Source organism: Xiphophorus couchianus, chromosome 4, assembly GCF_001444195.1.
Source record: "Xiphophorus couchianus chromosome 4, X_couchianus-1.0, whole genome shotgun sequence".
Classification (NCBI taxonomy): Eukaryota; Metazoa; Chordata; class Actinopteri; order Cyprinodontiformes; family Poeciliidae; genus Xiphophorus; species Xiphophorus couchianus.
In genome coordinates, this window is record NC_040231.1 from 1056578 (window position 1) to 1070657 (window position 14080).

Here is a 14080-nt window from a genome sequence, read left to right on the forward strand (position 1 = left end):
GCGACGCAGATCCGCCGTGACATCATGGAGGATCTGGACACACGCAGCGTCTGCTTTCCATCCTCTGGTCGCTGATCCTGTCTGCTGGACGCCGACCTGCACCAGGCACAAGTCATTCTGTTACAGTTATACAGAACATAAAGAAGAATCCATTCACAGGGAGAACATGGAAACTCAGAGTCACAACATGAATCTGTCAGTGGACGGACTGACTGGGAATCTTCTCAGTTCGGTTCGTTCTGATGTTTGGGGCAACAATAAACGATTCTCATGATTTATTCCAGTCTGCAAAACGACAGTTTGGTGTTTTCATGCATGAGTCCGTCCCGGAAGCAAGAAGTTGCAGAAAGACAAGCGGTGGATCTGTTTTTTTAATGATTGATTTTGGGAAATGTAGGCTAATATAAATTCGGAATCGTAGTAAATAAAAATAATTTCTTTTGCCACAGAGCAACTGGCTGCCTTTACAGGTGAGTCCACCTCACTCCTGCCCCCTGCTGGCCGCTCCAGACCTGACAGCTCTTCTAACCGGATCATTTTTCGGTTCGGTTCGGTCCGAGCAGCAGGTCGTATCTCAGTCGGACCAACCTGGGGAAGTCTGTGCGTCTCCGGATCCATGTCCTGCTTTTAACAAACTTCTCCCGACCTCTGAGAGCGGAACCGCCTGTTAGACAGGAGGAAGAGGAGGAAGAGGAGGAAGGTCCTGCTGTCGGAACAAGATGAAAACAAAGCAGCAGGTTTCAGGACACCGCTGTTAGATAACAGCATTATTATCTCTGCGGGGGACAGGTGGACACCGTGGGGACAGGTGGACGTCGCGGGGACAGGTGGACATCCCGAGGGACAGGTGGACACCGTGGGGGCAGGTGGACACCGTGGGGACAGGCTGGGCTGAGGGACTCTAACTTCCTGATGCTCCACCTGAACCGCAGCGGCTTCGCCCTGAAAGGTGATTCGGCTTCACGTCTCGTCTCATTAACTTCTTTATTTTTATTTAATCGAAACCTGAGCGAACCAGCAGCTGCAGCTTCACATCAGGTCTGAAGCTCTGCCGAGGATCCAGAAGTTCTCAGAAACGCCTTCTGTTAGAAACTAAAGCTGGAGGTTAAAGTTCATCTGTTGGTGATGCTGCAGCTTCCGGCCGGTCAGTTGGAAATAATTTAATCTATAATATTATGTAATTCCAGTTTGTTACGGCGGTTTGATGGAGTAAAGCGACAGATTGAGTTTAGATCCCCAGAAGTCTGAGAGGCGCCACCTGCTGGAGGAAAGAGGGAACACGGGGAATATGGCAGGCAGTTTTCTGTAATTACATTCCAGATATTTAAAAATGAGTTTTGACTACTAGATTTTTACTATCCTGAATGATAATTTAAGATTTCTATTTTTACATTCTGACTTAATTACAAGAAGCCAGAACATCTCCACCTGCTAGCTACACCACATCTCCTGCTAGCTACACCACATCTCCTGCTAGCTACATCACATCTCCACCTGCTAGCTACACCACATCTCCTGCTAGCTACACCACATCTCCTGCTAGCTACATCACATCTCCACCTGCTAGCTACACCACATCTCCTGCTAGCTACATCACATCTCCACCTGCTAGCTACATCACATCTCCACCTGCTAGCTACATCACATCTCCACCTGTTAGCTACATCACATCTCCACCTGCTAGCTACATCACATCTCCACCTGCCAGCTACATCACATCTCCACCTGTTAGCTACATCACATCTCCACCTGCTAGCTACATCACATTTCCACCTGCTAGCTACATCACATCTCCACCTGCTAGCTACATCACATCTCCACCTGCTAGCTACATCACATCTCCACCTGTTAGCTACATCACATCTCCACCTGCTAGCTACATCACATCTCCACCTGCTAGCTACATCACATCTCCACCTGTTAGCTACATCACATCTCCACCTGTTAGCTACATCACATCTCCACCTGCTAGCTACATCACATCTCCACCTGTTAGCTACATCACATCTCCACCTGCTAGCTACATCACATCTCCACCTGCTAGCTACATCACATCTCCACCTGTTAGCTACATCACATCTCCACCTGTTAGCTACATCACATTTCCACCTGCTAGCTACACCACATCTCCACCTGTTAGCTACATCACATCTCCACCTGTTAGCTACATCACATCTCCTGCTAGCTACATCACATCTCCACCTGCTAGCTACATCACATCTCCACCTGTTAGCTACATCACATCTCCACCTGTTAGCTACATCACATCTCCACCTGCTAGCTACATCACCCTGTCATCTGCAAACAGCAGGACTCTGTATCTGAAGATTCTTGTCTCACCTCACCTGTCAGCCTGTAACCACTGTAACCCTGAAGAGGCTGAGGCCTGACCCCCAGGTGTCTTTCCTTACCTCACACCTCACTACTGTCTCACTACCATCACACAGGGACCTCTGACAGTTTAAAACTGGAAAAGCAGCAAAGTTGTCGAGCCAGAAACTGGTAGCTGAAGGTTTTTCAAAGTGGAGAACAAAGCTGCTGTATTTGAAAGATGGATCACTCTTAGTGATTTAGGAGAATGTCAGTGTGGCTAATGTTGGGTCTGTGGAGCTCAGACTCAGGTTGGCTCAGACACCAGCTACGTTCCCATTGACAAGGTATTGAGTAAATTGAAAGTACCAAAATAAATTTGCTAAATGGAAACTCACCAATTTTGAAAAAAACTCAATAAAATGTTTTTGTGCAAGGATTATGTATAGAGACATGTATTTTGCAAAACTGCAATGGAAACACTTGCTTTGTTTCACGGAGTCACATGACCAACAGCTGGATGTTACTACTGGCAGAAATGACAAAGAAGATGGCAGGACGTGTGAGGAGGATAATGGTTTTCATCCATCGCTGCCTTGACTTTTAATGTCTTATCACTGGAACAAGCGTCTTCATGTGTGATCGTGATTTTTCAGCATTAGCAGAAGATCGACAAACATTTGCGTACATGAGTGAAGGGAACGGAGCTGAGCAGCATCTCAGGCTAACTTCTAGTTTTTCTGTCTTTTCAGTATCTTGCTCGGAGTTGGTCTTCCTTGTTAGCTTGACCCACAGAAGGTTCTTCCATCCCGTCCTGGATCTGTTGCCAGCATGCCCATCATTAGCAATGCCAACCATGACTTCAGCACCTACTCCATCAGCAGCGACGATAGCAGCCTGGACCGCTTCTTCACTGAGATCCCAGAGACCGAGACCCTAAAGGGGGTATACTTCCAACGTGCCCAGCTGCTGCGGGAACCCCAGGCCTCCTTCACGGTGGACCACGCCGTACAGGTCCTCATCAACGTGGGGGGGAACCGCTACGCCTTCCCCTGGAGCACGCTGGAGCAGTTCCCCCAGAGCCGGCTGGCCCGTCTTCGCTCCTGCACCACGCCGGAAGAGATCGCTCGGCTCTGCGACGACTACGACGAGACGTGCCGGGAGTTCTTCTTCGACCGGAACCCCACGGCCTTCAGGGTCATCCTGAACTTCCTGGCGGCAGGGAAGCTGCGTCTTCTCCGGGAGCTGTGCGCCGTCTCTCTGCACGATGAGCTGGACTACTGGGGCGTGGACCCGGGCCACATGGAGCGCTGCTGCCGGCGGCGGATGATCACCCGGGTGGACGAGGTGGCAGAGCGCCGGCGGAAGGAGGAGGAGTGGAGGCAGAAGAGGATGAAGCTGAAGAAGAGACCTCCGCAGGCGGAGAAGGGCTACCGCAGGCTGGTGTCGGCACTGCGGGAGGTGATGGAAAACCCGCACTCGGGTTTGGCGGGGAAGATCTTCGCCTGCCTGTCCATCATCATGGTTCTGGTGACTGTGGTCAGCCTTTGCATCAGCACCATGCCGGACCTCAGAGACGAGGAGAACCGGGTGAGTCTGAGGCTTTCCAGTTTAGGGAACTGGACTGAACCCACCCAGTACTGAGCAAAAGTTCTGAACCAGTTCTACTTTCTGTCCTGACTGACTAATAATGTTTTAAATTTGATCTTTGTTACCAAAACACAGCCGTTTTATTTTTACTTTAATCCGTGATGATAAATCAGTTTTCCAGCGAGAACTGAACTCTGGACCTTCAGCTGAAGCTGAGACTTTTCTGGAAAAGTAACAGAACTTAAACGTTTCCTCATTTTGTTATATGATAAATGAAGACCAGAGATTTTAAGTGATAGGTCAGCATATCATGGACAGAAGTGTGCTTAGATTAGACCAAAGTTTACTATTCGGTTTTACAGTCAGAACTTTGGATACACGGCTCCGTTCCTGAAGCACGGTGGAGGAGTTGTCATGCTGTGGGATGAAGTTCTGTTGGAGACGGTAAACATGCAGAAGATGCTCTGATGTCTGAGACCTGAACTGAAGTTCATGCAAAATGTTGTGTGATGCTAAACAGTTAGCCGCAAACAAAAGGTTTAGCTTGAAGCTAACTTAACGTTTAGCTTCAAGCTAAATATTTTGTTAGCTAAATATTTAGCTTGCTAATTTAATATATAGCTCCAAACTAAACATTTAGCTTGCTAAATATTTATTTACTTATTTATTATTTATTTATAATTTATTTACTTTTATTTATTACTTATCTACATCTCGTTGCTTGTATTTGTGACTGTGCAATGACAATAAAGTTGAATTCTATTCTAAATATGTAGCTTCAAGCAACATATTTAGATAAGTAACTATTTATGTTTAAATTACAGTTTCAAACTAAATATTGACTTTAAAGCTAAATATTTAGTTTATGAACTCTGTATTTGTGCAGAGCTGCTGATGGCCGGAGCAGAAGTTCAGCTTCCAGCACAGAGGCACCCAGAGGCATTCAGAACGGCCTAGTCCAAGTTGTTCAGGTTGAGCTGGAGCTGTTTGGTAAGAGGCCTGTCCTGGTTTGATTCTGTCCTCTGGTTGGCAGCCTGAGGCATCAGAGAGCTTTGGGTTGGTGGCTGAAGGCTGCGTCTGGACCGGCCTCATGCAGGGAATCGTGTTTAGTTGAACAACTGCTGCTCTAATCGCTGCTTTCTGTCGATTTCTAGTTATTGATCTGCCAGATGGATGATCCAGTCTGAGCTCTGATTTAACCTGCTCAGATCTGACATGATGACGGTTCGCTCTCCTCAGGCTGGAAGGTGTTTGGAGAAACATCTCTGATAACTTCCTGTCTCCTGGAGCAGAGCTTCCTGTGGCGGCGATCAGATTACAAATATCGACTTTATTATTTCCTAAAAGCTGCGTCTGTCGCGCTGACAGGCTCGTTAATCATCTCGGTATTTTTATGCGCCGGCCTTCGCTGTTCTGTTGTTGAATCTCACAGGAAAAGAAAAATGAGTTTTTTCCGTTCCAGCAGGAAGGAAATCGATGCTCTGCAGGTTTTCATGCTGAAAAAAACTTTACAGCTTAAAAATTCAGAATATTTAATACTTTCTTAATTTGTTGTTACAATCTGCTGAATTATAAATGTTATTTTCAATTTTATACAAGTGATAAGATAAAACAATGTACTAAGTAATTCATATGTGGATTTCTGTCACTGTCAGCCTTCAATCTTCCTGTAAAGATGAAAACTAAAAATCCAAATTAGCAGAAGGAAAGCAGAGGAAGCAGAACGCTGCGTCCATCATGTCTTTAAACGATAAATGTGAATTAATTTTCTACAGAAACCTGAGGGTATGAGTGAATTTCCCCTGTACTTCCTGACCAACAAGCAGCAGATTTCCTCCCAGCCGGGAATCCTCCGGTCATTTTCCCACCGCTGTTCATCTTCTTCTGGTCTTCCTGCAAAGTTCATCCCAGATCCTCACGCCGCCTTCATCAGCCTGGAGATAATCTGTCACAAAGCTTTTCAGAGCTGATTGTTTTTCATGCAGCAGAGACAGAAACTTTCTTTCATCACAGCAGCTGCTGCTCCTCTGGTTGGTCTCCCGCTCCGGACAGAAACTAAAGTCATGTTTGTTGGAGCTATTTATTCTTTATTTCTTTATGCATCTGAATTTTGTTAGTTTATTTTTTACATTTCTAGTTTTTTGTATTATTTGCAGGTTAATAATTGTCAATTCTATTTATCTTTTGTTTTTATTATTTGTTCTTATTTATTTGATTTCTGAAGACAGGAAGTGTGGTGGATCAATCCACTTTCTATAAGTGTAGGGGCCTGGTAAAGACAAGCAGGCATTTGGGTTTGGGGCCTATGGTTTTTACCAGAGCACCAGTGCAACAGGGCACCAGAGACAGAAGTAGATAGGAGCAACAAAGGAAAGTTTGAATGTTATAAGTGTTTTGCTGAAAAGGAAAATAAAAGCAACCAAGAAAATCAAGAAGTTTGGACATGAAACTTTTTGTGCCTGCGTGAAAAATCTGGACCCCAGTACCTCATAGTGGCGGATGGAACTTTTTATTGGATGTTTGGTTTGACAAACAATCGCCACTACAATGTTTTTATTTGAAACGACCCGTTTGTGACTCCGGTGGTTTGTCCAGGTGTGACCCGGCCTGCTGCTAGCTGGAGGTTTAGATCCTGTAACTTCAGGAGGAAATAATCCAGATCTGTGAAACTAGAATGAACCACATCCTCAACAGAAGTTACGGTTAAAGTCATAAGAGGGAAACATTAGGGTTCAGTTTTCGGTCATGTTTTCACCGCGTTGTTCATTCATTCATAACCGTCACAGTTACAAACTAAATATTTAGTTTAAAGTTAAATATTTAGCTCAGAACAACATATATAGCTTCAAACTAAATACCTTCAAAGTATTTCAGTGAGTTAAATCTTTAGCTTGATAACTACATTTTTAGTTAGCAAAAACATTAGTTAGCAAGCTGATTAGTAGCTCAGACTTACAAACCAAATATGGAGTTTAAAGCTATTTAACCTCAAGCTACATATTTAACACTCAACTGGATAATTAGTTGGCTAATTAAGTATTTAGTTTATGCCAGGCTAACTAGTCCAACTTGTTGCTTCTCTAACTGTGTAGCTTTACAAACGGCTCATCAGTTTCCTGCTGGTACCGTCGTTGACTCTTCGCGTTTCCTCCCGGATGCCGTAGTTTGTTGTAACGTCTCCATGTTTCCTCCTCCGCAGGGCGAATGCTCCCAGAAGTGTCGCAACATGTTCGTGGTGGAGTCGGTGTGCGTGGCCTGGTTCACCCTGGAGTTCCTGCTGCGCTTCGTCAACGCTCCCTCCAAGCTGGCCTTCGCTCGCGGGCCGCTCAACGTCATCGACGCCGTCGCCATCCTGCCGTACTACGTGTCGCTGGTGTTCGACGTCGGGGAGGAGGCGCAGGACGAGGCGGCGATGGGGGCGGGCCGCGGCTACCTGGACAAGCTGAGCCTGATCCTGCGGCTGCTGCGGGCGCTGCGGATCCTGTACGTCATGCGGCTGGCGCGCCACTCCCTGGGTCTGCAGACGCTGGGCGTCACCATGCAGCGCAGCATGCGGGAGTTCGGCCTGCTGTTGCTCTTCGTCTGCGTGGCCGTCGCCCTCTTCTCGCCGCTGGTCCACCTGGCCGAGAGCGAGCTGGCGCCGTTCGCCGCCGCGCACCCCCAGCACAGCTTCAGCAGCATCCCGGCCTCCTACTGGTGGGCCATCATCTCCATGACCACGGTGGGCTACGGCGACATGGTGCCGCGCAGCGTCCCCGGCCAGATGGTGGCGCTCATCAGCATCCTGAGCGGCATCCTCATCATGGCCTTCCCGGCCACCTCCATCTTCCACACCTTCTCTCGCTCTTACCAGGAGCTGAAGCAGGAGTACGAGCGCGTGTGGAAGCAGGAGCGCCACGAGGAGATGAGCGACTTCTCACAGGAAGACTTCTCATCTGCGTCCAAAAAGAAAAGCGACGGACTGACGTCCAACGCGACGCATCGGTCCACGCTGCCACCTTCTGCTTTCTGATGGACATTTCCCTTTAAATCTTTAATCTGACTCCCAGATGGACGTCCAGCTGCGGCCCCTAAGGGCCCGGGTCTGCAGGTCTGGGATGTATCCGGGTAACCAACCTGCAGGATCCGAGCCGGAGGAACCGCTGATGTTGGGTCTCCAGCTGAGGAGTCTTCCTTTAATATCTAGTTTAGTTTTGTTCAGTGCTGCAGCTTCAACCCTTTAATGAGTCCAGATTTAGAGAATCTGTTGCATGTGATCCAGAAGGTCCATTAGTTTAAATCCCAGCCAACATTTACTCTGATTTCCCCCTGATAGTCCAGTAAACTCGGTTCTATTGGTACCAAAACATTTAACATCTCCAGCTGCTGTGGTTCTCTCTCTCTCTGCTCTGAGTCAAACCAACCTGTTCCCCTCCTGGCCTGTGGGGGCGCTGCACCAAGAACCACTGAAGGAAGCAACACAAAAGCCTCTGAAGTCACTGAGAGCAACTAGATGGAAACAAGATGGAGGCGTCAGATTGTAGCGGTTGGAGGATTTCTCTTTAGTCATTTCTCCTGCTAGCGCTAGGCTAGCATGTTAGCATTGGTTGTATTTACCCAGAATGCCCTGTGCTGTAATCCACTTCCTGTTTGTGGTGCGGTCTCCGGTCCGCTTGGCGTTCACATTCAAACCGAACCAGAGTTCACTTCAACCAAACCCAGACCAGTTAAGGTCAGAGGTCGATTGGCATTCACACCTCACCAACCAAACCGGACTTTGACTAGACAGACGGACTGCAGTCAGAGTAAAGCGGACTGAACCGAGCTGGGGAAGAATCCTTAAACATAAAGGTTTGACTCGCGTTGTGTTTGTTCTGTTGAGTCTTTCCACTAAACTCACTGGATCAGAGGAAAGAGCCGCTTTGAAAAACACAAACATCTGAACGAAAGGTTCATTTACGATGATAAAATGTCAGATTAGCTTCAGAAAAACGGCAGCGGCGTCTCAGTGATCCGCTCACCGATGATGACTTTCGGGTCGAGTTTTCCAGCCGACTTCAGGATCTGACCGTTAATAAACTGCTGTTCACACAGAGACTGGATGCTTAAATTAAACTTAACTACGATCATAAAACCCCAATAAAACATGGACTGGATGAGGAGTTCATAACGACGGGGTTCTGACTCGGTTCCCAGGAGGTGGAAATAGAACCGGGTCTTTTACAGAACCAGATCAGGACTGGAACTGTACTGGTGGAAAAACCATTATGATGGATGGACTTAAAATAAAAATACAGAAATAATTTAAAATGTAATGTCTTCTATAGGCAGGGAAGATATTGATTTATAAAAGCAATAAAAAGAGTCAAACATCCAAGAGGCTGAACAGTTTTTAGCCTCAGGGTTGGGATACGAGTCGTTTCCTCGTGTTGTAATGTGAAGTCATGATTATCATCATTAAACCATCACAGTTCCTGTCTAAACCAGACTTTAGCAGAAGTTTTTCTCCTCTGTGGTTCAGGAAACTTTCCAGCTCAACTTGGATTCCAGTTCATGTTCTGGAAAAAAGTCTCGTTTAAAATCCAGACCAAATAATAAAGGTTAAAACTAAAAGTTAGCAAGACAGCAATGCATTTAAACTCTTTAACCACACGCTCATGTTGAGAAGAGGTTGTCTGACTGCCTTTTATTATTTAAAATAATGTTTTTTTCCATAGAAAAGTGCTAAGAATCAACGTATTTTCCAGCCATTGGGCTGTTGCTGCCATCTAGTGGTAAAGTTTGAAATCGCAACAATCAAACAAGAACCTCTGATTTCACTTTTCTCCATTTCTCCGTTCTTCCTCCTCTTTTCTTTTGCTCTGTTGGTTTTCTGTTTTTGCAGTAATTCATGTAGACCTGATCTATAAAATGTTTTCTATAGAAAAGACACAGGGAATCCTGGGAGTTTGAGTGCTTCTGTCGCTGGCCCTTTAAGGCATAAGATGGAATAAATGAATAAATCAACATGTTGATTAAACTTTTGGGGATATTTGCATTTTTATTGTTTCCATCTGTTTCTGTCTGCATCCATTTCCCGTCTGAAGGTCTACACTTAAAAATGCATTTTTTCTATGAATAATGTAAATGTAAGACGTGAAGGTTGAAAATGTGCAAAGTGTTTGTTCAGGCTCTGAACCGCCTCCGCCTTTGGTGTTGATCACAATCCTCCGTCTGACGCAGTGACTGAGTGAAGCCGCAGAAATCATCCAGCTGCTGCATTCAGGGCCGACCGGCTGCACACTAATGGAGATTTTAAAACCCAAAACTCATTTCACGCAGAGGACTGAAGAAGGTTCCCTCCTTTACTCGTTTCACCCTCAAAGTTTGGTTGAATCAATAAAAACACGAGATTAACGGGCAGAAAACCAGGAGGAGCCATTTAAAGTTACAGTCAAATATTAACAGCATTTGGGGTGTTTTAAAAAAAAGTGGTTTATTTTCTAAAGATATTTATTCACCGGCGTCTCAGGGGGGGGAAGCAGTGCAGCACCAACACTGTTTATAGTGGGGATGGTGTGCTGCTGACCTCTACTTGGGATGTTGTGGGCCGGTGGGCAGAGTACTTCGAAGACCTCCTCAATCCCACCAACATGCCTCCCATTGAGGAAGCTGAGCCTGGGGACTCTGGGTTGGGCTCTCCAATCTCTGGGGACGAGGTCGCCGAGGTGGTTGAGAAGCTCCTCGGTGGCAAGACTCCGTGGGTGGATGAGATCCGCCCGGAGTTCCTTAAAGCTCTGGATGTTGTAGGATTGTGTTGGCTGACGCGACTCTGCAATATCGCATGGACATCGGGGGCAGTTCCCCTGGACTGGCAGACCGGGGTGGTGGTCCCCCTGTTCAAGAAGGGGGACCTGAGGGTGTGCTCCAATTATAGAGGGGTCACACTCTTAAGCCTCCCTGGCAAGGTCTATTCAGGGGTCCTGGAGAGGAGGGTCCGTCGGATAGTCGAACCTCGGATCCAGGAAGAGCAGTGTGGTTCTGGTTCTGGTCGTGGAACACTGGACCAGCTCTACACCCTCAGCAGGGTCCTGGAGGGTGCATGGGAGTTCTCCCAACCGGTCTACATGTGTTTTGTGGACTTGGAGAAGGCGTCCGACCGTGTCCCTCGGGGAGCCCTGTGGGGGGTTCTCCGGGAATATGGGGTACCGGGCCCTTTGATACGGGCTGTCAGGTCCCTGTATGACCGGTGTCAGAGTCTGGTCCGCATTGCCGGCAGTAAGTCGGGCTCGTTTCCGGTGAGAGTTGGACTCCGCCAGGGCTGCCCTTTGTCACCGATTCTGTTCATCACTTTCATGGACAGAATCTCTAGACCAGCCAAGGTGTTGAGGGGATCCGATTTGGTGGCCTTAGGATCTCATCTCTGCTTTTCGCAGACGATGTGGTCCTACTGGCCTCATCAGGTCATGATCTGCAGCTCTCGCTGGAGCGGTTCGCAGTCGAGTGTGAAGCGGCCGGGATGGGGATCAGTGCCTCCAAATCCGAGGCCATCATGGTCTTGAGCCGGAAAAGGGTAGAGTGCGTTCTCTGGGTCAGGGGGGTGTCCTGCCCCAGGTGGAGGAGTTCAAGTATCTCGGGATCTTGTTCACGAATGGGGGAAGAAGGGAGCGGGAGATTGACAGGCGGATTGGCGCAGCGTCTGCTGTCAAGCGGGCGCTGTACCGGTCCGTCGTGGTGAAGAGAGAGCTGAGCCAAAAAGCGAAGCTCTCGATTTACCGGTCGATCTACGTTCCCACCCTCATCTATGGTCATGAGCTTTGGGTCATGACCGAAAGAACGAGATCGCGGATACAAGCGGCCGGAATGGGTTTTCTCCGTAGGGTGGCTGGGCTCTCCCTTAGAGATAGGGTGAGAAGCTCAGTCATCCGGGAGGGACTCAAAGTAGAGCCGCTGCTCCTTCACATCGAGAGGAGCCAGTTGAGGCTCGGGCATCTGGTCAGGATGCCTCCTGGACGCCTCCCTGGTGAGGTGTTCCGGCCACGTCCCACCGGGAGGAGGCCCCGGGGAAGACCCAGGACACGCTGGAGGGACTATGTCTCTCAGCTGGCCTGGGAACGCCTCGGGATTCCCCCGGAAGAGCTAGAAGAAGTGGCCGGGGAGAGGGAAGTCTGGGCCTCCCTTCTGAAGCTGCTACCCCCGAGACCCGACCTCGGATAAGCGGAAGAAGATGGATGGATGGATGGATTTTTTCACCATTCAAATAAGATATTTGATTAGCGAGCTAAATATTTACTTTGTAAGCTACATTTTGCTCCAAACTAAATATTTACCTGTAGCAGGTCCAGATGATGACCAGCATGAGGCGGAAACCCACACAAACCTCCCCACGGCAGCAGAGAAATTAATAATACCGAGGATATATGGAACAAAATCAAACACAGACATTATAAAAGCAGCTATTATAATATTAATCTTATATTTCTGCACATTTTTAGCAACTAAATGTAATTTTATAACTGCTAGCCCAACTCACCAGCACAGACAGCTCAGCTCAACTGAGACAGAGACGCAGCTGCGCAGAAGAGATGTGTCACATCAATTACCGTCCCCCGCAACAAGTAACAACAGGAACTATAAACTTGGCAACGAAAATAAAAGGAAATTAGTATGAAAGTAGAAATAGTAAAAATAATATGTTTCACTAAAAGTTAATTTATAATAATAATAATAATAATAATAAAATCAACTTTCTACACTGACATATTTCAGAAAACATTCATGATCACCAAGATAAAGAACATGAAGCAGCAGATAGGAAAATACGGCTTTTATTATGAAATGAGTAACTTTGAGCTGAACGTGATCAACTTTTCCAGCAACATGTTTTCAGCTGACAAACAAAAACAAACCAAACTTTCATTAAAACCCTTAAATTCAAGTTGAGAACAATCAGTAAAAAAACTAAATGTTACTAAATGTTACTAAATGTTACTAAATGTTACTAAATGTTACATTCTCCATCAGACAAACTGAAAATCAACTCAGAGTTTATAAAATCATAAATTAGCAGCAAAAACGGAGAACTATCAGCGACACGTCCAGTGTGTCGTTAAAACATCAGAGCGGTTCTTCCCGCTCCAGCAGACTCGGTTCCGACCCAGATCCAGATCTCAGCGGAGCCGTTTTTCTTTCCCAAACTCTTTCTTCAGTGTCTGGGTCCAGCTCCAGGTGGGATCCAGGCAGAACTTCTTGTTGCTCTCAGTGGTGACTCTGCAGGAGAACAACATGCAGGAGGTTCAGAACCGGACCGGCTGGCAGAACACACAGCTTCTGGGTCAGAACCGGACCGGCTGACCGCCCAACACCAGAACAAAGTTCATACTTTGGTATTTATGCATCTTTAAAAGCCACTTCACAGTCTGGTCTGTGAGCCCAGAATGTCGTTTTGATGCTAATTTATTATATTGATTCTGTTTTCAGGGATTGTTTCAGTCATTTATTAAAGTTGTGGTGAACTCACATGACAGATCTGACTTTGCAGTGAATCGGAGAGTTCTTCATCTCCTTCACTTTCCCTATGGGAATCGGCGTGTTGCCGTTGCCTTGGCAACAGGCACCACGTATCACGCCCGGACCGACTGGAGCTGCGAACAAAACCAGAACTTCAGCACCAACAACAGATTGACAGCTGAAGCAGAGAGACAGAGGAGAGGAGGAGGAGATTCTCCATCAGCGGAGAGTAGTAGGAGAAAGTTTCTGACCTGCAGAGCTGGACCGCAGGGAGCAGAGGAGAGCCAGGAGGCAGAGGCTCAGCTGGATCTTCATGGTTCCGGAGGTTCTGGAAGGGTGCCGGACCGGTCCGGCCGGCTCCGTTTATATGTTCAGCAGCAGCTGTTCTCAGAAAGCAGCGGCTGCTCTTCCTCCTCTTCCTCTTTCTCTGAAAAGGATCTTCATCCTGACGGAAAGCAGAAAACTGGTTTTATGGATCAACTTTCAGTTCAGTTTTTTTATGGCTCTAATTCACAGCAAATCTCAAAAATCATTTTAATTCAGTCATTCAAATCGATCTGAGTTATAAATCAATGCATTATGATCAGTTTATTAATCAATAGCTCTTTTCCTAAACAACACATTTCCCATTAAACTCCTTTTTAAAGATGGTTTATATCTAAACTTTGTTTGAGTTCATCATTTAATCCCATGATTCTACACATTGACATGC

The 14080-nt window shown here is 46.9% G+C and overlaps 2 protein-coding genes and 1 long non-coding RNA gene across 5 annotated transcripts; 1 reads left to right on the forward strand and 2 right to left on the reverse strand.

Annotated features, from left to right (window-relative positions):
- Window positions 1-200: 200 nt before the first annotated feature.
- LOC114143673 (potassium voltage-gated channel subfamily G member 4-like) lies at window positions 201-8499 on the forward strand. Of its 3 annotated transcripts, XM_028015954.1 has the most exons (4): window positions 201-847; window positions 886-949; window positions 3063-3900; window positions 7100-8498. In XM_028015954.1, exons 3-4 carry the CDS (start codon window positions 3142-3144, stop codon window positions 7910-7912), a joined length of 1572 nt encoding a protein of 523 aa, XP_027871755.1. In that variant the 5' UTR covers window positions 201-847; window positions 886-949; window positions 3063-3141; the 3' UTR covers window positions 7913-8498. The 3 variants fall into 3 exon arrangements, with proteins under 3 accessions (XP_027871755.1, XP_027871754.1, XP_027871756.1); XM_028015953.1 differs by having other exon boundaries at window positions 201-949; XM_028015955.1 differs by lacking the exons at window positions 201-847; window positions 886-949 and adding an exon at window positions 980-1144 and having other exon boundaries at window positions 7100-8499.
- Window positions 8500-9698: 1199 nt separating this feature from the next.
- LOC114143703 (uncharacterized) lies at window positions 9699-12448 on the reverse strand. The gene is made up of 3 exons (XR_003595289.1): window positions 12392-12448; window positions 12189-12238; window positions 9699-10161 (listed from the first exon to the last, which is right to left on the reverse strand). It is a non-coding gene; the product is annotated as an uncharacterized LOC114143703 (long non-coding RNA).
- A 478-nt stretch (window positions 12449-12926) lies between these two features.
- Window positions 12927-14075, reverse strand: LOC114143696 (eotaxin-like). The gene is made up of 3 exons (XM_028015990.1): window positions 13620-14075; window positions 13379-13502; window positions 12927-13128 (listed from the first exon to the last, which is right to left on the reverse strand). Exons 1-3 carry the CDS (start codon window positions 13681-13683, stop codon window positions 13029-13031), a joined length of 288 nt encoding a protein of 95 aa, XP_027871791.1. The 5' UTR covers window positions 13684-14075; the 3' UTR covers window positions 12927-13028.
- Between the last annotated feature and the right edge of the window lie 5 nt (window positions 14076-14080).